A 25,670-nucleotide genomic window follows, 5' to 3' on the forward strand; every position below is an offset into this window, starting at 1 on the left:
TGGATTTGCTGTAAGAGAAGGAACTGGAGAGGCACCAGGCTGCATGGCCATTTATACCTTCAGTTTGGTTCATGTGCGGATCAACGGACACGGCTTGCTAAGAAAATTCTGGCTTCAGGCCCAGGTGTGCATGTGTACCCCACGCGTGGAATACAGACTGGGGCCGCACATCTCGAAGAACCTCTGGGTACAGATAAGCAACCTCCAGTTGTTTGCTAAGGTGCTGGCTTCTGAGTATGTATGAACCCTCTAGGCTCCACACTGGGTGCCAGAAATGTATGAATTTCGATGAAATATATGGGCTAAAGGTGTTAACGTAACCCAGCCACATTACACAGTGTTTACACCAGGTTGGAGTTTGGTACACGCAGACCTCAGCCTGCTTAGCGCCATGGCAAACACCCCATTAAACGTCCGTTTAGCCGGTGATTAAAGATACAGAAAAGAAGAGAAACCAGCGAAAGCTGGTGATAACTGTGCTTCTGGGGAAAGGAGAAGACTTTAGTTGAGACAGGCTGGAGCTGCTGCTGCTGTTAATGTCCAAGCCCGTGTCATCCCAGCCCGTCCCCTCATTATCCTGTCCAGCAGCAAGGTCTAGTTTCCAACGCACCAATCTGGATCCCCTGATTTCTGGTTCTGTGCTGTTCTCCTTGCCCAGGCCCGGGCTTAGCACAGTTCTTGAGTTCCGTCATGAGGCCTTTCTCTTTGTGCTCATTCAGCCTGTCCCGCCTTTGCCCCTCCGCGGTCGTTGTTGTCGGTTACGGTCACATCCTACGACCGTGCACTTGCTTTCCATAGCGGAGCTCACAAGTCGGGTACTTTTGTCGCCCAGTTACCCCAACAGACGGGCGGGCCTGCTGTGAGGTGCCCAGCACCAGCCCAATACCCCATTGCTAACCGGGCACGTGGCACGGCTGGCCCTTGCCACGGTGACCTCTACACGTCGTCTCGCCGAAGCTGCCAGGTCTCCCTGGGTGGCTGGGAGAGCTTTGTTCATGACCCAGCCCGTGGCAGATCCCACGCCGAGGTTATTCCCGGTCTGACAGTGGCACTGAAGTACCCCATCAGGGAGCGGGGCCCACTGGGCCAGGCACTCCACCAGAGCACTCAGCCTGCAGGCCACAGCCCGGCCGGGGCTGGGACAGACACGTGGGAGGTGGTACCAGTGAACAGACAAGGCTTAGCAGAAAGCAGCTGTCTCAGCTCAGCCTGGGGCTGTGGCGGGCAGGGAGCACGAATCCGAATGGCACCCACCCCCGACTGCCCAGCCAGGGCCTGCTGTGCCAGTCCCCTCTTCTCTTCCAGGTTTGCCGTTCTCCATCACCTCCGAGGGGCTGGAGCAGACGTTCGCCACCAACTACTTGGGCCCTTTTCTTCTGACCAATTTGCTTCTGGGTAAGGGCTGCCCCAGGAACTGGGCACTCGCTCAGCTGGGGGAGGGGCTGCACTGGGCACTTGCGGGGCTGCCCCAGGCATTGGGTGCTGCGGGGCTGGGGGAGGGCTGCCCTGCTGCCCCTGGCATTCCCCTGGGGCATGGACCCAGGCCTTGCGCTGGCTGTGCCGGGGCTGCTAGCCGACTCCCCGTCTGCTGCCCAAGGGTCTCTCTAAGCTGGGGCTTCTCCCCGGCCATGTGGGAGCCCTGCCCCACCACGCCACCCCCTGACATGAGCCTGTTGGCTTTGCCCCTCCCCCGCACAGACACCATGAAGGGCTCCGCTCCCGCCCGCATCGTGAACGTCTCGTCCTTCAGACACGTCGGGGGCATGGTCAACGTGAAGCACCTGGCCGGGGAGGAGAGGCCCAAGAACTTTGACCAGTGCTACAGTAGCACCAAGCTCATGAACATCCTGTTCACCAACGAGCTGGCCAGGAGGCTGCAGGCCACAGGTCAGTGTGATCTCCCCCCCCACACTCCCGGGGCAGCAGAGGCCAGCACCCTGTGGCCCCTCCTGAACCCCCCCCAGCTGCGTTCGCTCCTCACGTCCCCCTGGCAGAAAGGGAAGCGATGGCCTTGGCACTGTGATCCGGAGGCACCGTCCCAGCAGACAGGCCTCCCGGGGGGGGAATTCCCTGCACTGTGGTCAGGACCTGCGGAGGGTCCCGAGCCTAATCCCTGCCAGCTAAGAGGGGCCAGGCCTAGCTGCCCTGTCCTGCAAACACCCACTGGCCCAGTTACCGCTGCTGCGTGTGCTCTGCCCCGGCTGCCGTTCCGCTGGGACGGCAGCCGCGCTCCCTCGACTCGCCCCAGTCGTGGGACCGGGGGATGGGGGGGGGGAGTCTCTATTTGCAACATTTCCAAATTACTCACCAACGCTGTCAAGGGTGTGACTCCCCGAGGTACAGAACAGATGCTGCTAGGCGCCACGGCCTCCTCGTCTGGGAGGGCTGTGAGCTGTGCAGGAGTGGGGGGTGGGGGGTGTCCTCGCAGGAGAGCTTGTCTGCTCCCCGGGCTGGCTGTGCCCGGGCCTGCTCGTTCCATGGCGAGCTCTTCTAGCCCTTCCGCTGCTTCCGGCGCTAGAGAGAACACAGCACCGGGGACATTTTCTAGGGCTTGGTGAGAAGCTGCCAGGATTCCGGCATGTACCCCAGGCAGTGGGGTGGGGTTTGACTTCCCAGCAAGTTCCATGTGGCCCCACTGGCGAGGGTTTGGGGCAAGGCTGGGCTAACCAGGCAGCAGGAATTACCAGCTTTTATTTCTGTAACTCGGGTTGTTCTCATCGTCCATAAAAACAACAAGGAGTCTGGTGGCACCTTAAAGACTAACAGATTTATTTGGGCATAAGCTTTCGTGGGTAAAAACCTCACTTCTTCGGATGCATAGAGTGAAAGTTACAGATGCAGGCATTCTATACTGACACATGGAGAGCAGGGAGTTACTTCGCAAGTGGAGAACCAGGGTTGACAGGGCCAATTCAATCAGGGTGGATGTAGTCCACTCCCAATAATGGATGAGGAGGTGTCAATTCCAGGAGAGGAAAAGCTGCTTATGTAATGAGCCAGCCACTCCCAGTCCCTATTCAAGCCCAGATTAATGGTGTTCAATTTGCAAATGAATTTTAGTTCTGCTGTTTCTCTTTGAAGTCTGTTTCTGAAGTTTTTTTGTTCAATGATAGTGACTTTTAAATCTGTAATAGAATGACCAGGGAGATTGAAGTGTTCACTTACTGGCTTATGTATGTTACCATTCCTGATGTCCAATTTGTGTCCATTTATTCTTTTGCGGAGGGACTGTCCAGTTTGGCCAATGTACATGGCAGAGGGGCATTGCTGGCACATGATGGCATATATAACATTAGTAGATGTGCAGGTGAATGAGCCCTTGATGGTGTGGCTGATGTGGTTGGGTCCTCTGATGGTGTCGCCAGAGTAGATATGGGGACAGAGTAGGCAACGAGGTTTGCTACAGGGATTGGTTCCTGGGTTGGTGTTTCTGTGGTGTGGTATGTAGTTGCTGGTGAGTATTTGCTTCAGGTTGGGGGGTTGTCTGTAAGCGAGGACTGGCCTGCCTCTCAAGGTCTGTGAGAGTGAGGGATCATTTTCCAGGATAGGTTGTAGATCGTGGATAATGCGCTGGAGAGGTTTTAGCTGGGGGCTGTATGTGATGGCCAGTGGTGTTCTGTTATTGTCCTTGTTGGGCCTGTCCTGTAGTAGGTGATTTCTGGGTACCCGTCTTGCTCTGTCAATCTGTTTCCTCACTTCCCCAGGTGGGTATTGTAGTTTTAAGAATGCTTGATAAAGATCTTGTAGGTGTTTGTCTCTGTCTGAGGGGTTGGAGCAAATTCGGTTGTATCTTAGGGCTTGGCTGTAGACAATGGATCGTGTGATGTGTCTTGGATGGAAGCTGGAGGCATGTAGGTACGTATAGCGGTCAGTAGGTTTCCGGTATAGGGTGGTGTTTATGTGACCATCACTTATTTGCACTGTAGTGTCCAGGAAGTGGATCTCTTGTGTGGACTGGTCCAGGCTGAGGTTGATGGTGGGGTGGAAATTGTTGAAGTCCAGGTGGAATTCTTCAAGGGCCTCCTTTCCGTGGGTCCATATGATGAAGATGTCATCAATGTAGCGCAAGTAGAGGAGGGGCACTAGGGGACGAGAGCTGAGGAAGTGTTGTTCTAAGTCAGCCATAAAAATGTTATTGCTGAGCTCTGTGGCTTTATCCTCACGCACAATTATTTCAAATTTGGTGACAATATATACCTCCAGACTAGTGGCACCGCTATGGGCACCCGCATGGCCCCACAATATGCCAACATCTTTATGGCTGACCTGGAACAACGCTTCCTCAGCTCTCGTCCACTCACGCCCCTTCTCTACCTACGCTACATTGATGACATCTTCATCATCTGGACCCATGGGAAGGAGACCCTGGAAGAATTCCACCATGATTTCAACAGCTTCCACCCCACCATCAACCTCAGCCTGGACCAATCTACACGGGAGGTCCACTTCCTAGACACCACAGTACAAATAAGCAATGGCCACGTTAACACCACCCTATACCGAAAACCCACCGACCGCTATGCCTACCTTCATGCCTCCAGCTTCCACCCCGGACACACCACACGATCCATCGTCTACAGCCAAGCACTGAGGTACAACCGCATCTGCTCCAACCCCTCAGACAGAGACCAACACCTACAAGATCTTCACCAAGCATTCTCAAAACTACGATACCCACACAAGGAAATAAAGAAACAAATCAACAGAGCCAGACGTGTACCCAGAAGCCTCCTGCTACAAGACAGGCCCAAAAAAGAAACCAACAGAACTCCACTGGCCATCACCTACAGTCCTCAGCTTAAACCTCTCCAACGCATCATCAGTGATCTACAACCCATCCTGGACAATGATCCCTCACTTTCACAGACCTTGGGAGGCAGGCCAGTCCTCGCCCACAGACAACCCGCCAACCTTAAGCATATTCTCACCAGCAACCACGCACCGCACCATAACAACTCTAACTCAGGAACCAACCCATGCAACAAACCTCGATGCCAACTCTGCCCACATATCTACACCAGCAACACCATCACAGGACCTAACCAGATCAGCTACAACATCACCGGCTCATTCACCTGCACGTCCACCAATGTTATATATGCCATCATGTGCCAGCAATGCCCCTCTGCTATGTACATTGGCCAAACTGGACAGTCACTACGCAAGAGGATAAATGGACACAAGTCAGATATCAGGAATGGCAATATACAAAAACCTGTAGGAGAACACTTCAACCTCCCTGGCCACACAATAGCAGATGTTAAGGTAGCCATCTTACAGCAAAAAAACTTCAGGACCAGACTCCAAAGAGAAACTGCTGAGCTCCAGTTCATTTGCAAATTTGACACCATCAAATCGGGATTAAACAAAGACTGTGAATGGCTATCCAACTACAGAAGCAGTTTCTCCTCCCTTGGTGTTCACACCTCTACTGCTAGCAGAGCACCTCACCCTCCCTGATTGAACTAACCTCGTTATCTCCATACTGATTTATACCTGCCTCTGGAGATTTCCATTACTTGCATCTGAAGAAGTGAGGTTCTTACCCACGAAAGCTTATGCTCCCAATACTTCTGTTAGTCTTAAAGGTGCCACAGGACCCTCTGTTGCTTTTTACAGATTCAGACTAACACGGCTACCCCTCTGATACATAAAAATGTTGGCATACTGTGGGGCCATGCGGGTACCCATAGCAGTGCCACTGACTTGAAGGTATAAGTTGTCCCCAAATCTGAAGTGGTTGTGGGTGAGGACAAAGTCACAAAGCTCAGCCACCAGACGTGCTGTGGCCTCATCAGGGATACTGTTCCTGACAGCTTGTAGTCCATCCTCGTGTGGAATATTGGTGTAAAGTGCTTCTACAGCCATGGTGGCCAGGATGGTGTTTTCAGGAAGAACACCAATGCATTGTAGTTTCCTCAGGAAGTCGGTGGTGTCTCGAAGATAGCTGGGAGTGCTGGTAGCGTAGGGTCTGAGGAGAGAGTCCAAATAGCCAGATAATCCTGCTGTAAGAGTGCCAATGCCTGAGATGATGGGGCGTCCAGGGTTTCCGGGTTTATGGATCTTGGGTAGCAGATAGAATACCCCTGGTCGGGGTTCTGGGGGTGTGTCCATGTAGATTTGTTCCCGTACTGTAGCTGGGAATTTCTTGAGCAGATGGTGTAGTTTCTTTTGGTATTCCTCAGTGGGATCAGAGGATAGTGGCCTGTAGAATGTGGTCTTGGAGAGTTGCCTGGCAGCCTCCTGTTCATAATCCGACCTGTTCATTATGACTACAGCACCTCCTTTGTCAGCCCCTTTGATGATAATGTCAGAGTTGTTTCTGAGGCTGTGGATGGCATTGCGTTCTGTACGGCTGAGGTTATGGGACAAGTGATGATGTTTGTCCACAATTTCAGCCTGTGCACGTCTGCGGAAGCACTCTATGTAGAGGTCCAGTCTGTCATTTCGACCGTCAGGAGGAGTCCATGCAGAGTTCTTCTTCTTGTAGTGTTAGTAGGAGGGTACCTGTGGGTCAGTGCACTGTTCAGTGGTGCGTTGAAAATATTCCTTGAGTCGGAGACGACGAAAGTAGGCTTCCAGATCACCGCCATCATCCATGTACATTTCCAACCCTCTCTTGATGCCACAGTGAAATCAAGACCCAACGGCCAGATTTTCCAGGTATTTTGGTGCCTAACTCCCATTGAAATCAATCTCTGGGTTTCAGATTTTTTCTGTACCTGTGGGGATAACAGTGTTGCCCTTTGTGACCTGAGAAGCTAGCCAAAAGTTGGGGCTCTTGTTCGTTGTTCCAGGTCGGAGGATGAATTGGTGAGAGTCAGGGATTTCTTTGGTGCAGTCTTGTTTATTTACAAAAGGTGTACGAAGTCTTGTTCCCCTGAACATAGAAATCAAACAGCAGGAGCCAGTGTCTGCTTGCTGCTCCAAGCCTGCCTAGCCACCAGCGCTCTGCGCCCAAAGAGCTGTCTCTCTTAGCTCTCGCTCATGGCCACATTACTAGTTGTCTGTTACTGTCTACTTGGCTTTCTCTTGCTGCTTCAACATGCCCTCCCTCTCTCTCACCCCTCACCCCTATCCCCCCCACACCCTTCCACCAATCCTCTTGGGCCACATGTTTTAGCTTCTACACACCATTTCCATGTGCCTGTGTTTTGGGGGGCTACTGCTATTGTTTCAGCGACCTCCTTACAATGATTTCTTTACATCTGTCCTCCACGGAAGGTGGTGCCCAGGCCTGACCCATAACAAGGTTTAACTGAACCAGTCGCTGTAACACTGCTTGCTGCATGCAGGGCCTGTGAGGATCAAGGCACTGAAGGTTCAGGTTGTGAGGCTTCAGATACTACAGTGATAGCACCTGAGATGGACAGAAATGAGAACAGACCCTGCGTGATCTTGCCCCTCCTGCAGCTCTCCTGGCAAATGACAGGGTGTTTTGTTCTGAGAGGAGCCGAATACCTGGGGAAAGGATAACGAATGGGGTAGAGCAAATGGGGCACTTGTATTGACCCTCTCACAACACAAGAACATGGCAACAGTCAATGAAACTGACAGGCAGAACATTTAAAACTGATCAAAGGCAATATCGTTACACTGTGTGTAATTAGCCCGTGGAATCCACTGCCACCATTCTCTTTAAAAGAGAACTGGATCAATTCATGGTGGTTAAGTCCATTAATGTCTATTAGCCAGGACGGGTAAGGAATGGTGTCCCTAGCCTCTGTTTGTCAGAGGATGGAGATGGATGGCAGCAGAGAGATCACTTGATCATTGCCTGTTAGTTGCCCCAGAGGGAGTCGACCTGGCATTGGCCACTGTCGGTAGACAGGATACTGGGCTAGATGGACCTTTGGTCTGACCCGGTACGGCCGTTCTTATGTTCTTATATGTGGTTGAGACCAAGGGTTTAGCAGGGGTCAGTGAAGGGTCACCTGGATAATGAGAACAATCAGAGTTACAGAATAAAGGCTGGGAACTTTTCTCTCTCCAACCGTCAGGGGTCAGGAATTTCCCCCTGGGGCAGGTTATCCCGTCACTGCCTCCTGCCTGGGTTCTTGCTCCTCGCTTTGGCGCAGCTGGTGCTGGCCACTGTCAGCACAGGGAGACCGAGTTGGATGGAGTGCAGACTTTGGCAAGTCACCTGTCTGTAGCCCATTGTCCTGGGCTAACTCCCCCCTCCCCCCCCGTCCATCCACCGGGTCTAGAAACGGGCACTCGGCTGGACTCTCTCTCCTACAGACTCTGCGGGAACTTGGCATGGCCAAGCCCTGTGCTCCTCCAGCTCGTCCCATGATACTGGTGCTGGCAGCTGCATGGCCACAATGGCTCTACGGATTCGCAGTTTCTGATCCCCAGGCATTGTGCCCTGACTGGCATCTCTGCCCTCCCAGGCCTCTTTCAGCACTGCTGTTTTCTCAGTATCTCACAGTGCCCGATTCTCCCCTCGTTTAGGTGGTTTTGACCTGGGGCAGCTCCGCTGATCCACACCAATTTTAGTGAGAGGGGAACCGGGTTCATCTCCTCTTACAGCTTCTTGGGCATGCCCGGAGCAGGTGAGAAATGCCCCATGTGCTCCCAGCTCCTTGGAGCTCCTCGCCTGGCTGCTGTCTCCAGCTGGGATCTGCTTCTGCCGCACTGCCTTGGACCTTTCTGTTGAGTCATTCAGCGTGGTGACTCCTTCCCGGGAGACAGCTGTCCCTGAGAACAGGCTGGGCATGATCTTTGGGTCTCGTTTATTTCATCATGTCCTTACATCAGCCTTGCTTTCATCTGCAGACGTCTCCATCTGGGTTGTGCCGACACACGGTGCGGCCTCAAGGCCTGGCTCCTTGCACTGGGGGGAGCTGTGATTAGCCGACGCTGTTCACTTGATTGCATGTTAGATGGCAGAAAGTCTGTCTGATCATCTGTTCTCAGGGGCCTCCATCACTCCAGGGCTTTCACTAGCCCCGGCTCTCTCGCCCTGCTGTTTAGGGCCCTTCCTGCCCCACTGCGAGCTGGCCCCTCGGTGGCAGAGCCCATGGTAGCTCTCCAGGCCTATGTCCCCTGAAAGTTGGGTCAGTGCTATTAGTTCCACGTAGGGTGTACCCGAAGGCCACTCAGAACCTGCAGCTGGTGCAGAATGTATTACACACTGCTTCTCCCAGGGAGCAAGTGGGCCGTGTGATCTCCAGTGGCTCCCACTAGGTCTCTGGGCCTTGGTCTTGACCTGTAGGATCTGGATACCAGGGAGCTTTTAAAAATGATAAGGGATCCACCCAGGAAATGGAAGGAGGGGCATGTCCCCAAGGAAATATACATGGGACAGCCCCTGTATCAGGAAAGCCAAGGCAAGGCAGGAGTCACAACTGGCAAGGAATGTTAGAGACAAGAAGAAGGGGTTCTACAAATATGTCACACAAAAAAGAAAGCACAAGGACGGAGTGGGTGCGCTGCTCAATGGAGAAGGTGAGCAGGTAATGGAAGATGATAGGAAGGCAGAGCTGCTCAATGCCTACCTTGCTTCAGTCTGCTCACAAAAATATCATCTGATCAGACAGCTAGCCAACTTACCGTAGGCAATCCAGGGGAAGGGAGGCAGATCCGGATAAGTAAAGAACATGCCAGAGATCTTCTGACTAATTTGAATGAATTCAAGTCAGCAGGGCTGGTGCCAGTCACCCCAGGGCGCTGAAGGAATTGGCTGAAGAAATCTCAGCGCCACTGGCAATAATATTTACAAACTCATGGCTGACAGGAGAGGTCCCAGAAGCCTGGAGAAGGGCTAAGGTAGTGCCCGTCTTTAAAAAGGGGAAAACAGAGGAGTCAGGGAACTATAGACCAGTCAGCCTGTCCTTCCTACCTGGGAAGCTACTACAGCCATGTATAAAACATTCCATCAGCAAATACCTGGAGGATAAAGGGTGTGATCACTAGCAGCCACCATGGATTTACCAAGAACAAAGCACGCCAAACCAGCTGGATTTCCTTCTCTGACAAGGGAACTGATTTAGTGGGCGGTGGACATAATATACCTGGATATTAACAAGGCGTTTTCCACAGTCCTACATGACATTCTGATAAGTTAGCTGGAGAAATGTGGGCTCAGCAGAGCTACCATTAGGTGGATACATAATTGGCTAAACAACCACAAACAAAGAGTCACTGTGAATGGAACGATGTCAGATTGGAGGGAGGTCTCAAGTGGGGTTCCACAGAGATCTGTTCTGGGTCCGACGTTATTTAACATCTTTATTCATAACCTGGATGTAGGAATAGAGAGCAGACTGATCAAGTTTGCAGATGACACAAGGCTAGGGGGTTGCAGACACTTCGGAGGCTAGAGCTAAAATCCAGAGGGATCTTGATAAATTGGAGAACTGGGCTATAGACAACAACATGAAATTCAAGAAAGACAAATGTAACCTGCTACACTTAGAGAAGAAAAACCAAACGCACAAATACAGAATGGGGGGAAACTGGCTGGGCAGCAGCACTGCTGGGAAGGATCTGGGAGTTGGGGTGGATCCCAACCTCAGCATGAGTCAGCAATGTGATGCTGTTGCAAAAAACCCAAATGCAATCTCAGGTTGTATTAACAGAGGCCTCGCCTGCAAGTCACAGGAGGTGACAGCGCTGGGTAGGCCTCAGCCGAAGTTCTGGTCACCAATGTATAGAAAGTAGGGTTACCACACGTCCGGATTTTCCCGGACATGTCCGGCTTTTTGGGCTCCAAATCCCCGTCCGGGGGGAAATCCCCAAAAGCCGGACATGTTCGGGAAAATCGGGACATGCGGGGCCGGCGGTGCTGGGCCGGGGACCGGGCCGGCGGTGCCGGGCCGGGGACCGGGCCGGCGGTGCCGAGCTGGGGGCCGGGGACCGGGCCGGCGGTGCCGAGCTGGAGGCCGGGGGCCGGGCCGGGGACCGGGCCGGCGGTGCAGTGCCGAGCCGGGGGCCGGTGCCGGGGGCCGGGCCGGCGGTGCCGAGCCGGGGGCCGGGGGGTGCTGAGCCGGGGGCCGGGGACCGGCAGTGCTGGGCGGGCCGGGGGTGCTCGCCCGGGGGCGCTCGCCCGGGGGCCCGGGGGCCGGGCCGGGGACCGGCAGTGCTGGGCGGGCCGGGGGTGCTCGGCCGGGGGCTGGCCCGGGGCCGGCACCCCAGAGCCTGAGCCGACCCAGGCTGGAGACGCCGGGGGGGCCAGACTGGGCTGCGCCTCCTCCCCCCACACCCCCCTTACCTGCTTCAGGCTTCCCGCGAATCAAATGTTCGCGGGAAGCAGGGGAGGGGGCGGAGTTGGGGCGGGGACTTTGGGGAAGGGGCGGAGTTGGGGCATGGGCGGGGCTGGGGGCGGGGGCGGGGCCCCGTGGAGTGTCCTCCTTTTGGAGGCTCAAAATATGGTAACCCTAATAGAAAGGATGTAGAGAAACTGGAAAGGCTCCAGGGGCGAGCGACAAAGCTGATCAAAGGGATGGAATGCAGCCGTACGAGCAAAGGCTGAAGAAACAGGTATGTTAGTTTGGAAAAGAGAAGATTAAGGGGGGACATGATAGTGGACTTCAGATACTTGAAAGACTCCAGCACAGCAGATTTAGATGAAATCTCAGGACAAACTTCCTCACTGTGAGAACAGTCGGTCAGTGGAACAGACGCCTCGGGAGGTCGTGGAAGCTCCTTCACTGGAGGATTTCAAAAGGAGGCTGGAGAGTCTGTCTGGGATGGGTCAGACACCACATCTTGGCAGGGGTTAGACTAGATGACACCTGCAGTCCCTTCTAACTCTACGGTTCTATGAGCTTCTCTCCCCTCCCCCATGATACCACAGTAGCCACCGTCTGCAAGGTGCCCCCTACTTTAACCTGTCTCTGCATCGGAGCTGGCCTGACCGTCAGGTACTGACAAACCCTTTGTGCCTGTGTAACCCCGACAGACCCCTGTCGTCGGCGGGCGGGATTGAACCTGGGACCTCAGTGCATGAGCCTCTATTGCACGAGCTAAAAGCCAACTGGCTGTTAAGCCGACTCATTTTCGCTCTCTCTTTAAGTGGTCTTGGTGCCACTAGCGGGACCCAGGAGGTGTGTGGGTTACACCTGCAGAGGTCGGGCTGCCCTGGGGTATCTCGGGCTCTTCCCGAATGCTGAGTTCAGCAAAACTCAAACGTCAGAAACCCGGGAAACAGAGGCACGTGGCCCTGCCTGCTCTACCCCACAAGCCGTTCCCAACAGTGCGTGTGCCCTTCTGAGCACACCAGGCTGGGGGCTGGCCTCGGGCAAGGTGCCCTCGTGGTGAGCGATCACCTGGGGGGAGAGCTGCCACTGCTCCGGCAGCAGGGTTGGGCGCCAAGCATCTCAGAACCCCTCTGGGGAAGCACAGCCATCGGCACCAGAGTTTGGGGTGCTGGAATGGCCCAGAGACGCCTCAGTCCCTATGAGAGAGAGACGGCTCCGTTCCCCGCTGCATGCCCCGTGCAGGGCTGGACGGTCTCTGCTCCACTGAAGTGATTTCCCCCGTCCCGGAAGGCCTAATCCAGGAATCGCATAGGCTGCCTGGATATCTCCCCTCTGCCCCCCCAGGCATGGTTTCCCCACAGCCTGCTCCCTCTGCCCTGTAGGAAGAGCCCCACTGCTGTAGCCACTGGGTGCTAGAGTTTCAGTCACTGGCACGGCACCGTGGTGACACACAGAAGCAAGGCCGGCGTCCCAGTGGGGTGTAGGCAGCGGGAGGTGCTAATGGCAGTTTGGCCCAGGCTCCTGCACCCCACAGCGTCTCTGAGGGAAGGACGGGCCAGTGGGGGTGCAGCTGTGGGCGTTCCCAGCCTGCCTCACCCTGGAAGCATGAGACCCAGGCGGGAGAATCCCATGAGAAGGGGCTGGGATAGGTCTTGCCTCATCTGTGCCAGACCCTGGCCCTACCCCATGTCACGGAGTCCTCGGGCGATGCTCTGGAACTGCTCCCCACAAAGCCAGTCAGGACTTTGGGGAGCCTCCTCTCCCTCGGAGCAGACCGTCTTCAGGGCAAGAAGCTCACACGGCTTCACCTCCTGGGTCTCTCCTGGGAGCATTCAGCATATGCCCCTCCGTGCGCTTCCCACAGCGAGTCCGCCCCGGCGGGGTCCTGGGGCAGCCAAAGGGTTCTGCACCCCCCACTTTGCAGTCAGACATGACTCTCAGCCAGTAAAACAGAGGTTTATTAGACGACAGGAACACGGTCTAAAACAGAGCTTGTAGGTCCAGCGAACGGGACCCCTCCGCCGGGTCCATTCTGGGGCCCAGCGATGCAGACTCCTGTCTGCCCTCCCTTCCAGTCCCCAGCTAGCTCCAAACTCCCGTCCAGCCCCTCCTTCTCTGGGCTTTGTCTCTTTCCCAGGCCAGGAGGTCACCTGATCCCTTTGTCTCCAACACCTTCAGTTGGCACCTTTGCAGAGGAGGGGCCCAGGCCATCAGTTGCTAGGAGACAGAGTGTCAGGCATTTATGTGCCCTGGCCCTTTGCTCTGCAGCAACCATACACCCTTATCCCACCCCCTAGATACTTAAGAACTGCATAGGGGAAACTGAGGAATACATTAAGAACAGTCCTACTTCGTCACACCCCGTCTCTTTGCTGCCAGACAGGCCTGGATACCTGGGGCTTCTGAGTCACTCGCCTGGCTGGGCCTGTTTTATTAGCATCAAAGAACCAGTTGAACCACCAGAGATTCCCAGTGTCTTTGCCAGGCTGCTGGCCCAGCGCCCCGCGGAAGGGCTGCTCCTGCCCAGCCCTGCGGATGGCTCCGGGCCATCCCGCCTGGCTGGCATGGAGAGCTGCGTCCCGGCCCCTGGGGGTCTCATGCTCCCCTGAACCCAGCTGTCTCTCTCTTCCCCAGAGCGTGCTGCCGGAGCCTACCCTCAGCTCCTAATCACTCCCCCCATCATCCTGTGAGGCCTGGTCACTGACCCAACAAGCACCGGGGAGGCGGGTAATTGGGCACAGGTGGGGCTCAGTCTAGCGCCTCTGAAAGGGCCTGGCCCCCCAGGGCAGGGGGCCTCCCAGGCTGGGGAGAGCACGTTGGAGCGTGTCCGGGCGGCACCTGCTCGAGGAATAAACAGGCCCCTGGCTCTAGGCTGGCGAGTACAAAACTCACCCCCGGCCCCTCAGGCCTCCAGGGGGTCTGGCTATAGGGCCCTGCCCCCCACGCTGTCCCCAGAGCCCACGCAGTGACTGACTCTGCTCCTCTGCAGGGGTGACGGCCAATTCCCTCAACCCCGGCATCGTGAGGACAGAAATCATGCGCCACTTCAACTGGCTGATTCGCCTGCTCTTCAGCATCGCCAGCATCTTCTTCATGGTGCGTGCAATGGGGGGGCAGTGGGGGGCCCAGGCCCGGAAGGGTGTGGGGCCCGGAGGGCTGCTCTGGCAGACTGCTCGCCCCACGGGCAGGGTAGGGCCAGCGAGTGACTAGCGCAGACCCTTGGGGGCAGGGCACAAGTTTCCAGTTGGCTCTGTTGTGGGCTGACGTACAGCGGGATCCCCAAAGCCTCGGCCCACACCCTGCCCCCGGAAGGTCTGGCCCTGGGGTCGAGCTCAGTGGGGCTGGCTGAGGGTCCAGGCAGCTGCGGTCAGGGTGGGGAGCTGCTGGTGCACAGAGCCGGAGTGCCAGGGTGCTGCAGCGAGGGAGGTGGGGGCATTTCTGGGGTCCCTCAGGAGCGTCCCCGAGCAAACGCCGGGGGAGGAGCAGCAGCCGTAGAGGGAGGCTTTACCCTAATTCCCACCTCCAGGGCACGTCACCCTCTGCACTGAGCGGGACTCAGACAAGTCCCCTTGGGGGGATTTGAACCCTCCACCATTAAGCAGCCCTCCTCCCCTCCATGCACAGGGGCCGTGACTTGAGCTCGAAGAGAGCAGAGAACCGGCCCCTGCTGCCCTGGCCAGAGCTGCGGTGGAGGCGAGGCCAGGACCTACGTTCCCTGTAAACTGCCCGGCCCCACGGCCGCACAGCAGGCTATCCAGGGCCGCGCAGGCGAGCAGAGGTGCCTCTCCCCAGCCCCGGAGCTGCTGCGGCGAGAGAGCTGGCCCTGGCTGGGGGGAGTCCTCTATCCCTGCTGCAGCCCCAGAGCAGCCTGCACCCCGAGCCCCTCATCCCTGGCTCCACCCCAGAGCCTGCACCCCCAGCTGGAGCCCTCACCCCCTCCCTCTGTCCCAGCCCTGACCCCCCTCCCGCACCCTGAACCTCTCATCCCTGGCCCCACCTGAGCCCTCACCCCCGCATCCCAATCCTCTGCCCCAGCCCCACCCCTCAGCCCCCCACAACTCAACCCTCTGCCCAAGCCCTGCCCTGCTCCCCACAACTTCACCCACGGCCTGTCCCCCCATGCCAACCTACTGCCTGCCCTCACCTACTGCCTGCCCCCTGCCCTGCTCCCCTCAACTTCACCCACGGCCTGTCCTCACACCCTCACCTGCTGCCTGCCCTCCACAAACCCACCTACTGCCTGCTCCCCACACCCTCACCTACTTCCTGCCCCCTGCCCTGCTCCCCTCAACTTCACCCACGGCCTGCCCTCCACAAACCCACCTACTTCCTGCCCCCTGCCCGGCTCCCCATACCCTCAGTTACTGCCTCCCTGCCCCGCCCCTGGACCCAGCTCTCCACACTGTGCCCGGGACCCGCTGTCCCTCCCTCCCTGCTCCAGGGCCCTGTTCCCACTCGCTGCTCCCTGTCTCTGCAGTTGTGGGGCCAGGATGGCATGAGAGCCTCGGTGGGGGGCTTGAGCTGTGCCCCTCTGGTGCCGCCAGGCGGGGTTTGTGCAGAGCCTGGGGCCTGTGGGGGGCTGGTGTGGGGGGGAGCCGCTGCTGAGGCTGCTTTTAACCCCCCTCTTCTCTCTAGTCCGCCGAGGAGGGAGCAGCCAGCACCATTTACTGCGCCGTCTCGGAGGAGGTCGCAGACATCACGGGGAAGTACTTCGACAGTGACTGCAGGCTGGTGCTGCCCTCTGCGGCTGCCCGCGACCCGGGCCTGGAGCGCAAGCTGTGGGAGGAGTCGGAGCGACTGACAGGCCTCACGGAGAGCGGGCGCATGTGAACAATGGAGCCTGTCGCCCCTGCCCTGCAGCACCCAGCGACTCCCGCGGGCGCAGGGCCAGGTGGCCTGCGGGAGCTGGGGCCTGGGGCGAGCAGGAGGGGAGGTGGGGGCTCTGCCGGCAGGAGGGTGGGAATTAGCTGAGTCATTGCAAGGTAGGGTTGCCAACTTTTTACTTGCAGAAAACCAAACACACTTGCCCCACCGCTGCCCCTTCTCCGAGCCCTCCCCCCATGTCGCTCATTCTCCCATCCTTGCTCACTTGCTTATTTTCACCGGGCTGGCTCAGGGGGTTGGGGTGCGGGAGGGGGTGAGGGCTCCGGCTGGGGGTGCGGGCTCTGGGGTGGGGCCAGAAACGAGGAGTTCAGGGTGTGGGAGGGGGCTCCAGGCTGAGGCAGTGGGTTGGGGTACAAGGGGGGTGAGGACTCCGGCTGGTGGTGGGAGATGAGGGGTTTGGGGTGCAGGATGGTGCTCCGGGCTAGGGCCGAGGAGTTTGGAGGGCGGGAGTGGGATCAGGGCTGGGGCAGGGGATTAGGGTGCGGGCTCTGGGCGGCGCTTATCTCAAGCAGCTCCCAAAAGCAGCGGCATGTCCTCCCTCCGGCTCCTATGCGAAGGCGCAGCCAGGAGGCTCTGTGCACTGCCCCATCCGCAGGCGCTGCCCCCGCAGCTCCCACTGGCTGCAGTTCTCAACCAATGGGAGCTGTGGAGCTGGCTCTTCGGGCATAGGCAGCGCACGGAGCCCCCTGGCTGCCCCTACACCTAGGAGCCAGAGGGGGACATGCTGCTGCTTCCGGGAGCTGCGCGGAGCCATGGCAGGCAGGAAGCCTGCCTTAGCCCCGCTGCGCCGCCAACAGGACTTTTAACAGCCCAGTCAGTGGTGCTGACCGGAGCCGCCGGGGTCCCTTTTCGACCGGGCGTTTTGGTCGAAAACCGGACACCTGGCAACCCTATTGCAAGGGCCCACTGGTCTCCGTGCTGCTGAGTGCCAGCTCCTCCTCCACCCTTCCTGCCGCCTGTGGCAGCCCCGCCCGTTATCTGGGGAACAGTTCAGAACTAGCCTGGGCAGGGCAGGGCCCTGTCTACACTACCCCACTCCAGTGGGGGCCCTGCTTGGAGGAGCCTCTACAGCGCAGCTGCTGATGGGGGGCGGGCCAAGCCAGTCAGCAACCTCCTCAGAGCCTGAGCCCGTGTCCCGGCAGTATACAGGGCAGGCCTGGCATTGGGCCCCTCGCCGTCTCCCCCGGGCCCCCCACAATGGGGCCCTCACCGCCCCTGTTCAAGGCTGTGCCGAGGAAAGCGCAGTCCCAGGGAGGCTGACAGAAGCTCGTTCGCAGGCGCTTCCCCCCCCCCCCCCCCCGTGTTCACTCTGCTTTATTAAACACAGCTCTCTGGGGCCTGCGTGCGGTGTGGGCTCCTTCCCGCGGCACGGGGCAGAGGGGCAGCGTCCCAGGCGAGGCAGGACACCTCACTGCCATGCAATGTCCAGCTCCAGCCGCTCCTTGCGGACGGTGCGGAGCAGCTGGTCGTAGTCCCGCCGGTGGATGGCCGGGCAGCCGGCCAGGTTCAGGGAGCTGAGCCCGTTGTCCAAGGCCAGCAGGCAGTGCAGGGTCGGGCTGGACACCTGGCTCTCGGCCAGCGACAGCTCTCGCAGATTGCGGAGGGCAGCGTCGGGGGCAGCCAGCACCTTCTGGAACACGCCGTCCAGGGAGAAGGGGATGCTGAGCAGGGCCAGGGTCTCCAGGCGGGGGGAGTGGCTGAGTAGCGAGGCCAGGCTCGCCCGCAGGACAGTGGCATGCTGGGAAGGGAGAGGCTCACACGAGCTGGCCAGGCCCAAGCTGAAGTGCCGGAGCTTGGGGAAGGGGTGGCGGAGCAGGTCCAGCTCCCAGTCCTGCGGCTCCGCGGCAGGCTCCCCGTTGGGCACAGCGTCGGCCGGCCGCACGGGCCCCGCGGGGGCGTTCAGGTGGCTGCTGAAGGTGGCGAGGTTGTGGCAGCAGTTCAGCAGGGCGCAGAAGGAAAACTCGTCATCGTAGGAGAAGCCGTGGAGGGAGAGGGACTGTAGCTGGGCTCCCAGGCCCTGAGCCACGGGAAGCATCTCGGCCAGCCCCCGCCCCCGGTGCCCCGTGCAGTGCACGGCGAGCTGGGTGAGGCGGCTCCAGGCCAGGCTGCCCCAGCTGGTGCCAGGGCCGTCGCTGAGCGACACGGCCGCCTCTGCCACCTCCGGGCACACGGAGCAGAAGGTGGGGAGGAAGGGATCCTCCACCTCCTCCACCCGCCGGAGCGGCAGCGTGAGCCAGGAGTCGCCCCCGGCTGCACGGGCACCCTGCCTGCACCGGGCCAGCTCCTCCAGCGAGGGGAATCCCGGCAAGCCCTGCGCGCCGCTGAACTGCTGCGTGTGAATGAGACACAGCGCCTCCCTGAGGTAGCTGTTGGCCAGGAACTCCAGGCTGGGCAGAGCTAGCAGCACGAAGGCCAGGGCTCTGACCAAGTCCTGGCTGCGGGCCTTGGGCTCTATCCCCTGGGCCAGCAGCACCCGCAGCGCGGGGCAGCACAGGGCGCTCTCGGTCTGGTCGTAGGCCAGGTGCAGCAGGGAGTCCGGCGCCACCTTCTGGCAGTGCGAGACGTCCAGCTCCCGCAGGCGCCGGCAGCAGGAGCCCACGGCCGCCAGCACCTGCGTGTTGGCCTGCGTCTCCGCCAGGCCCAGCTTGCTCAGACGCGGCAGCCCTTCCAGCAGGTCCACCAGCGCGGCCGTCGGGACCCGGCTGCAGCCCTTGAGGTCCAGGGAGGACAAGTTCTGCAACAGGAACCAGGGAGATAGACCAGGCGCTTCCCTTGGGGGGTTAATGACTGGGGGGGGGCACAACGGGCTCCTCCATTAGCTCCAGGATGCAGGTAGGGGTCGCAGCAGCTTCTCCCCTCCCCCCGGGGCAGGGCCCCACCCTCACGGTGGAGAGGGACCTGTCCAATCCTGGCTTCACCTGACTCTGGGGAGGGGCAGCAGGCCAGTGCTGTGCTGGAGCGAGGCAGCCACTCCCCTAACGGCCGTGCCCAGCACCCCGCCCCCTGTCTATTTACACTGGGAGCCCGTCACCCACCACACCCACTCCGCGTGCTGCTGCGGGAACCACTGACCTTCCCTGCAAAAGCCAATCAGCGACTAAGGCATGAATAGAACCCAGGAGTCCTGAGCTCAGCTCCTCCCAGAGCTGGGGAACATAACCATAGAACCCAGGAGTCCTGACTCCCAGACAATATCCCCCCCGCCCCCGCTCCCGCTCTGCAAACACTAGACTAATTTCCTCCCAGAGCCGGGGATAGAACCTAGTAGTCATAATTGCCAGCCTCCCCCCAGCTCTGACCACGGATAGAAAAGGCCTAAAGATCTAAATAGAACCAAGGACGTGCATTTAACCATGTCAGCTATTTGTTAACCAATTTAATTGGCTCACTTGGCTCACAAGTATATGCAGCTGTTTCCCCATATCTCCCCAAGGTATTTAGTGCAAAGGGTCAACAAATGTACCTTGTTTTCCCTGCAAAATGACAAATGTATCCGCAACAGATGTCTCTTGTATCCCCCTCCCCAAAATAATATATGTATCCTGTGTAACCTATTATCTATAGGTCAGCGTAATGACACAAAAAGATGAAGGCTAAGTTGTTTGTTACTGGTTATAAAAAGGGCCTGTTCGGCCATGTAAGGTGTGTCTCTCTTCTGGCATTAGCCGATGAGAGCACCCGCTCAGCTGATCGATCAATAAAGAACTTGGTACCCGTCTTCTTGTCTCTCCGTGCCTCCTTGGTGTAATTAGGTAAGCTCCGGGGGGAGAACGGGCCCTATTTGGCTAACACCACTGGACCCCACCTCCTCCCAGAGCTGGGGACAGAACCCAGGAGTGCTGGCTCCCAGTCCGCCTTGGTCTGACCACTGGACCCCACCTCCTCCCAGAGCTGGGGACAGAACCCAGGAGTGCTGGCTCCCAGTCCGCCTTGGTCTGACCACTGGACCCCACCTCCTCCCAGAGCTGGGGACAGAACCCAGGAGTGCTGGCTCCCAGTCCGCCTTGGTCTGACCACTGGACCCCACCTCCTCCCAGAGCTGGGGACAGAACCCAGGAGTTCATCCGCTCAGACCCCTTCCCTCCTGTTTCCTGATCACACGTGCGTCCCCAGGAGGTCGCTGGGGCTCTGCTTACCTGGCACCGCACCGTGATCAGCTGGGTGATGGCGTTGCTGACCAGGCCCGGACAGGAGCGCAGGCTCAGCTCTGTCAGGTGGGGCAGGAGCAGCAGGTGGAGTGCGGCCCGCGTCAGGCGCCGACTCTCGCCCAGTAACTGGAGCAGGTCCTGGACTAAACAGCCGGCTGTGTGGGAGACAGCGTGATAATCAGCCTCCCTGGGCACGGGGCTGTGCCAGCAGAGGGGCTGCCCATGGCGGGCAGGGGGCAGCAGGGCAGGAGGGTGTCTGCGTTGTGAAATGGCAAGGCCAGGAAGTCAGCACTGCAGCGCGTTTCCTCCCTGCTATGCCCAGGTGGTCCCCCGCCCTCCCGGGTGCCAGCGGGACAAGGCCAGGAGATGCTCTGGGATGGGAGGGTGGCGGGGGCAGAGGGACACGGCTGCCTCTCACCCAGCTCATTGAAGGGCCCCATGACGTAGCGGAACTGGTACTCGTCGAGGTAGTTCTCGCTGTAATCCTTCACCCACACGCTCTGCATGTGCCTGGCCACGTTGCCCAGGCACAAGCGGCTCAGCGGCGCTACGACTTTCTTCTTGGGCATCTGGCTGCTGGGGGGAAGAGAGGAGGGGTTCAGAGGGGAGCATCCCACATCCCCAGCTCTGCCTGCCCTTTGTGCACCGGCCAGCCAAGGAGCTCAGAGCACTGGCCCACTGTAGGACTCATGAATGAAATTGTTTTTAATTGTTTACTTTATGAATGTAACTTCATAAGTAAAGTTTTATGAATGAAATAATATTCATTCATAAAACCGGTTACCCCAATAACTGGCTAATTAACAGTTAAGATGCTTGTTAAGAGCCATAGCTGTTCAGTCAGCTGCCTTTGTAAGTTTCACTATCAATCCAATTCCTACTTAAATCACTGAGACTTGCACTGTTTCAGTATTGTAATTTCTGTTCACCATTTATTACACTTGCCTACAGTGTAACTTCTGTTCACTGTTTGCCATCCATTATACTTGTCTATATTGTAACTTCTGTTCACTGTTTGCCATATTGTAATTCAAACCCCATTTTAAAACGCTTACTCCATTTTGTAAGGGCTTGCTGCAACCTTCATTTTTGCAAACCCTGCTGTAATCTTATTAGTTTAGTTCAGATGTGTGAATGAGGTATGTATGGATGATGGAATCAACCTCCAGCACCAGCCTGTCCTGATTAAATAGAGTTCAAACACCAACGGCTGAAGATGCAGACAAGAGCCCTAACAAAGTAAGAAGAATCCACCCTAAAAAGAAAAGGTACAATAGAAGGAAGATCAAAGCCCGGTCCGAGGCTGAAAGTCATGTCTGCAATTGACAGGTGATCAATCACCAAACCTGGAGGCAGCGTGACACAGCAAGACCTATAGACTCTGGATTCAAACTAAAGCCTACAAAAAGGATGGGTGAGATGGAAAACTTTGGAGGAGGGTAACATTCTGCTGCCAACATGGAAGGGCATCGGTGCATGCCCAACAGAGACCCAGCTCGTCCTTGTGCCCAGCTTTCCTGGCCAGTTACCGCCACAAGCTACGAACCCAAGCTGCAAACTCAAGCCACAGACTCAAGCAGGACTGGTAACTATGCAGCAGCTGCAGAACATCTGATGGATGTGTGTGTGTGTGTGAATGTGTGTGTGTGTGTATAGGTATTGGGTATAATGTGTGTGTATAAGGATTAAGATATTAGTTATTGGTCATAAATCAAATTGTTATCATAATAAATGTGGCATCTTTGTCTTGACCCCTAAAACGATCCTGTATAAGTTTGTGGGACAACACCACATTAGGGACTGAAGCCACGCAGGGAGGGTCAGGGACTGATGGGGAAAGGGACTCAGGCAGCGACTCCGCGTCAGGATCAGAAATAGAACCCAGGAGTCCTGGTCCCCAGTCCCTGTGCCTCAGCCACACGACTGTCCTGCCTCCTTTCAGGGCTCTGGGTGCAAGGCCACCAGGGCGTGCCGGGGAGGCAGCATGCACAGCCCAGGGGCATGGTGCAGAGCCCTCTGCAGCAAGCCCTGTGGGGCAGCCCACTGCCCGGCACTAACAGGGTCAAGAGGGAGCTGGGCCAGTCTGCTGGGAGGCTCCACCTCTGCCCTGGACTAGCCCTGGGGCTCTCGTCCTGCATGTCTTCCAGGCCTCTCTCCCTCACACTCCCCGGTTTCTTTCTTGCCCTACACCAGGAGCTCTCCCTTCTCCCCTAGATTTTCTGTCTCTTTTGCTTCTCCCCTCAAATCTCTGCTGCGCCCTCGTTCCTACACCGCCAGCCATCTCGCCCACGCCTCTGCCACTCCGGGCAGCTCATTCCCTGGCTGGCTGCTAGCAGGTTTCTTGGGTCTGCTTCAGAAGCCGCTGGGGTCCCAGGTCCCATTGCGGTTACCAGGAGAGGTGGGCTTAAGCCTGCCTAAAGCTAAGGGCCCGCCCCTCAACCGAGGGGGGGTGGGCAGCGGACCCAGCCCACAAGTAAATACTGGGGACAACTAATGAAAATACTGGAATGGGTCAAAGAACCCCCGTCAGCGCCCGCTGCTCCTCAAAGGTGCCGGTGGACGCCGACCAGAGGACCTCTGCTCGGTGGCATGACTCTGCAGAGCAGAAACAGGCCCTACAGGCACCTCCAGCTTTATCTTCCTGGGATGGCGGATGGCCATCCTGGCCAGCGCCAGGAGGAGGTGGAGGAGGAGGTCCCACAACTTTGTGGGGCCATGGATTGGAAGGGGGGTGTGAATTAGGAGTGGGGGTGGGGAGAAGTGGGGCCAGAATCTCAGGAAGAGGTTCTGAAGGAGCTGACGCACCCTCCACAGACACACGCCAGGGTCTCCCTCTAGCTGCACAAGGAACAGATGCCAGGGGAGTGATGAACTGCGCCAGGTACTCGCCCATGCTCAGAGCTCCGTGGAGGAGCTGCCAGCTGCTCTCCCGGGCAGACTGTGGAACTAGAATAGCACAGACTGGCCACCGGCCCTTCCTCGCCCTCCTCAGCTCGCAGCAGGCCGGGGTGGGACACGAGGGCAAGGAGGCAGAGCATGGACAGCTGTTTCCTGGGTGCGGCTCAGAGACGGACTGGTTGGATGTCATTCGGCTGACTCAAGGGGCGTGCTGGGGAGGCTTGCAGGGTGGGGCCTGATGAGGCAGTCCAGAAGGCCAGGGGAGAGGGGTGGGCAGGGAGCACCCTCCAGCAGGACCTGCTCAAGGAAAGCGAGAGAAGCAGGCTGCCTCTCCTCCTGGAGCACAGCGGAGCACAGCAGGGTGGGCAGCCCCATCTACTGGCCAAGCGCCCCAGGGTCAAGCCAGTCCCTCAGAGCCAGGAGGCCTGGCCCCTGACCCCTGCCAGAGACAGGAAACCCCTGGGCTGCTGTGCTATTCCAGTGTTTGTGTTCCACTCCCCCCCCGGCTCTAGGCGCAGGCTCGCTCTCTCTGGCACGCATGCACCCCCCCCTCCCCAGGAGACCTCCCAAGCTCTGCCATAGGTGCTGGATCTAGGGGGGCTGCCGGCCGCACCCCCTGGCTGGAAGCGGTTTCCATCCCATGCAGGGGTTACAGTTTGGTTCAGTGGCTCTCAGCACCCCACTATTCCCGTTGTTCCAGCCCCCCTGAGCTCTGCCTTTGTTTCTCTCCTTGTTTGCAGTGTGGTTGGAGCTGTTTGGAGCTTGTCTCTTTCACCACCAGAAGCTGGTCCAATACAAGACATGATCGCACCCGCCATGTTTTTCAGGGGCAGTTTCCCCATCCATTCCCTCCACCCTGGGTTTAGCACATGGTGGGACAGAGGCCTCCAGCGTGAGCCGGAGGTTTGGCTGAATCCCCACTGGAGGGCTGAAAGCTGCCCAGGAGTTTTATTACCGCGGGGTTCTCACGTTTCATTTGCCATTACTTGATTTTAACAATCCCATCTACATGCCCCCCTCCCGGCTTCCTCCCGGTTCTGATCCACCCTTTCCCAGCCCTTCTCGGTTCCCACCTCAGCTTACGAAACAGCGACAGAGCCAAACGGCGGCTGCCAGAGACAGGATCCCAGTGACCGCAGCACAGACAGGGCAAACCTGGGCTGGCTCTCTTCCCCACGGGCACCACAATTTCAAAGTGACAGCCCCTTCCTTACCAGCAGCAACTCCACCCCACCTCAGCCCTCCCCAGCAGCTGGGCTCCCCTGCTTCCTGTCCCAAGGCAGTGGCTGGCTGGCCCCACCTTCCCGAGGGAGGGGAGAGAAAGTTTCCTCTCCTCGCCTCCTGCTGTCTAAAGAGCCACAGGCAGCACGTTGTAGCCGAGCAGTCCCAAGATATAGAGGGACAAGGTGGGGGCGGGAGGGAATATCTTTTATTGGACCGACTCCTGTGGGTGAGAGAGACAAGCTTTGGAGCCACACCGAGCTCTTCTCCGGGTCTGGGAAATGTTCTCCGAGTGTCACAGCTAAATACAAGAGCCCACAGATAGCACAACATAGGTAGTGAGCACATGTTCTAAGGGACCCCTCAAGGAGCTGCCCCTGTAGCCACAGGACCAAAAGCCGGGCTAGTGGGTTACACGGTGCTGTAACTTAAGACCATGATTTTTAGTGTCTAGCTAAGTTATGAACGTGAGCACCCAGGCTGCTCCTGAGAGTGGGCAGGTCTCCGTTGAGGATGAGGCCGGATAGGTCAGATATGGCGTGATCGCTTTGTGAAAAGCGTTTGCTAGACACTAGAAATCAGCTGGAAAGCATATAGTGTGTGTGTGTGTAGGTGCTGGAACTAGGGGTGTGTGTAGGTGCTGGACAAGTGGTGTGTGTGTGTGTGTGTGTGTGTGTGTGTAGGTGCTGGAACTAGGGGTGTGTGTGTGTGTGTGTGTGTAGGTGCTGGAACTAGGGGTGTGGGTGTGTGTGTAGGTGCTGGAACTAGGGGTGTGGGTGTGTGTGTAGGTGCTGGACAAGGTGTGCGTGCGTGTGTAGGTGCTGGAACTAGGGGTGTGTGTGTGTTGCAGCCCCCCTCCCCGCAAACTCCCCCTACACCTAGCACCTGGTGCTCAAGACCCCAGTAGCGTTGGTCAGTGGTGCTCAGACCCCCGCCCCTGGCAGCTGCTCCCTGGTGCCGCCCCCATGCACCGGGTCCCTCACGATCAGCCCCTCCCAGCAGTGCACCCGCCGCCCGGTCCCCAGCTCTCGCGCGCCTGCCCCGCCCCGCCCCGCCCCTCCTTGCTCTAGGCCCCGCCCCCTGAGTCCCCTTCCTCTTGCCGTACAGTGATCTCACGCCCTGCTTCTCCTTGGCCTCCGCGCCTCACCGCGCCTGCGCGACCCTTTCCGCTGGACCCCGCGGGCTGCCCCTGGCGATGCCTGACCGGAAAGTTTCGCACTGAGGAGACCGGCGAGTGTGGGTGCGTCAGGCGGCGCGATCGCCAACCGCGGGCAAGGGGCGGGGCGGGACTGGGCTGGGCGCGCGGAGCCGGGGG

At 58.1% G+C, this 25,670-nt stretch overlaps 1 protein-coding gene across 1 annotated transcript in view; it reads left to right on the forward strand.

The window, feature by feature from the left end:
* Positions 1–16,034, forward strand: part of LOC135879583 (retinol dehydrogenase 13-like) — a 60,054-nt gene extending 44,020 nt beyond the window's left edge. The window contains exons 3-6 of the mRNA XM_065405623.1: positions 1,306–1,395; positions 1,699–1,887; positions 14,194–14,300; positions 15,840–16,034. Of these exons, the coding sequence (XP_065261695.1) occupies positions 1,306–1,395; positions 1,699–1,887; positions 14,194–14,300; positions 15,840–16,034 (581 nt within the window). The remainder of the gene's footprint in view (positions 1–1,305; positions 1,396–1,698; positions 1,888–14,193; positions 14,301–15,839) is intronic.
* The last annotated feature ends 9,636 nt before the right edge of the window (positions 16,035–25,670 follow it).

This window comes from Emys orbicularis, chromosome 5, assembly GCF_028017835.1.
Source record: "Emys orbicularis isolate rEmyOrb1 chromosome 5, rEmyOrb1.hap1, whole genome shotgun sequence".
Classification (NCBI taxonomy): domain Eukaryota; kingdom Metazoa; phylum Chordata; order Testudines; family Emydidae; genus Emys; species Emys orbicularis.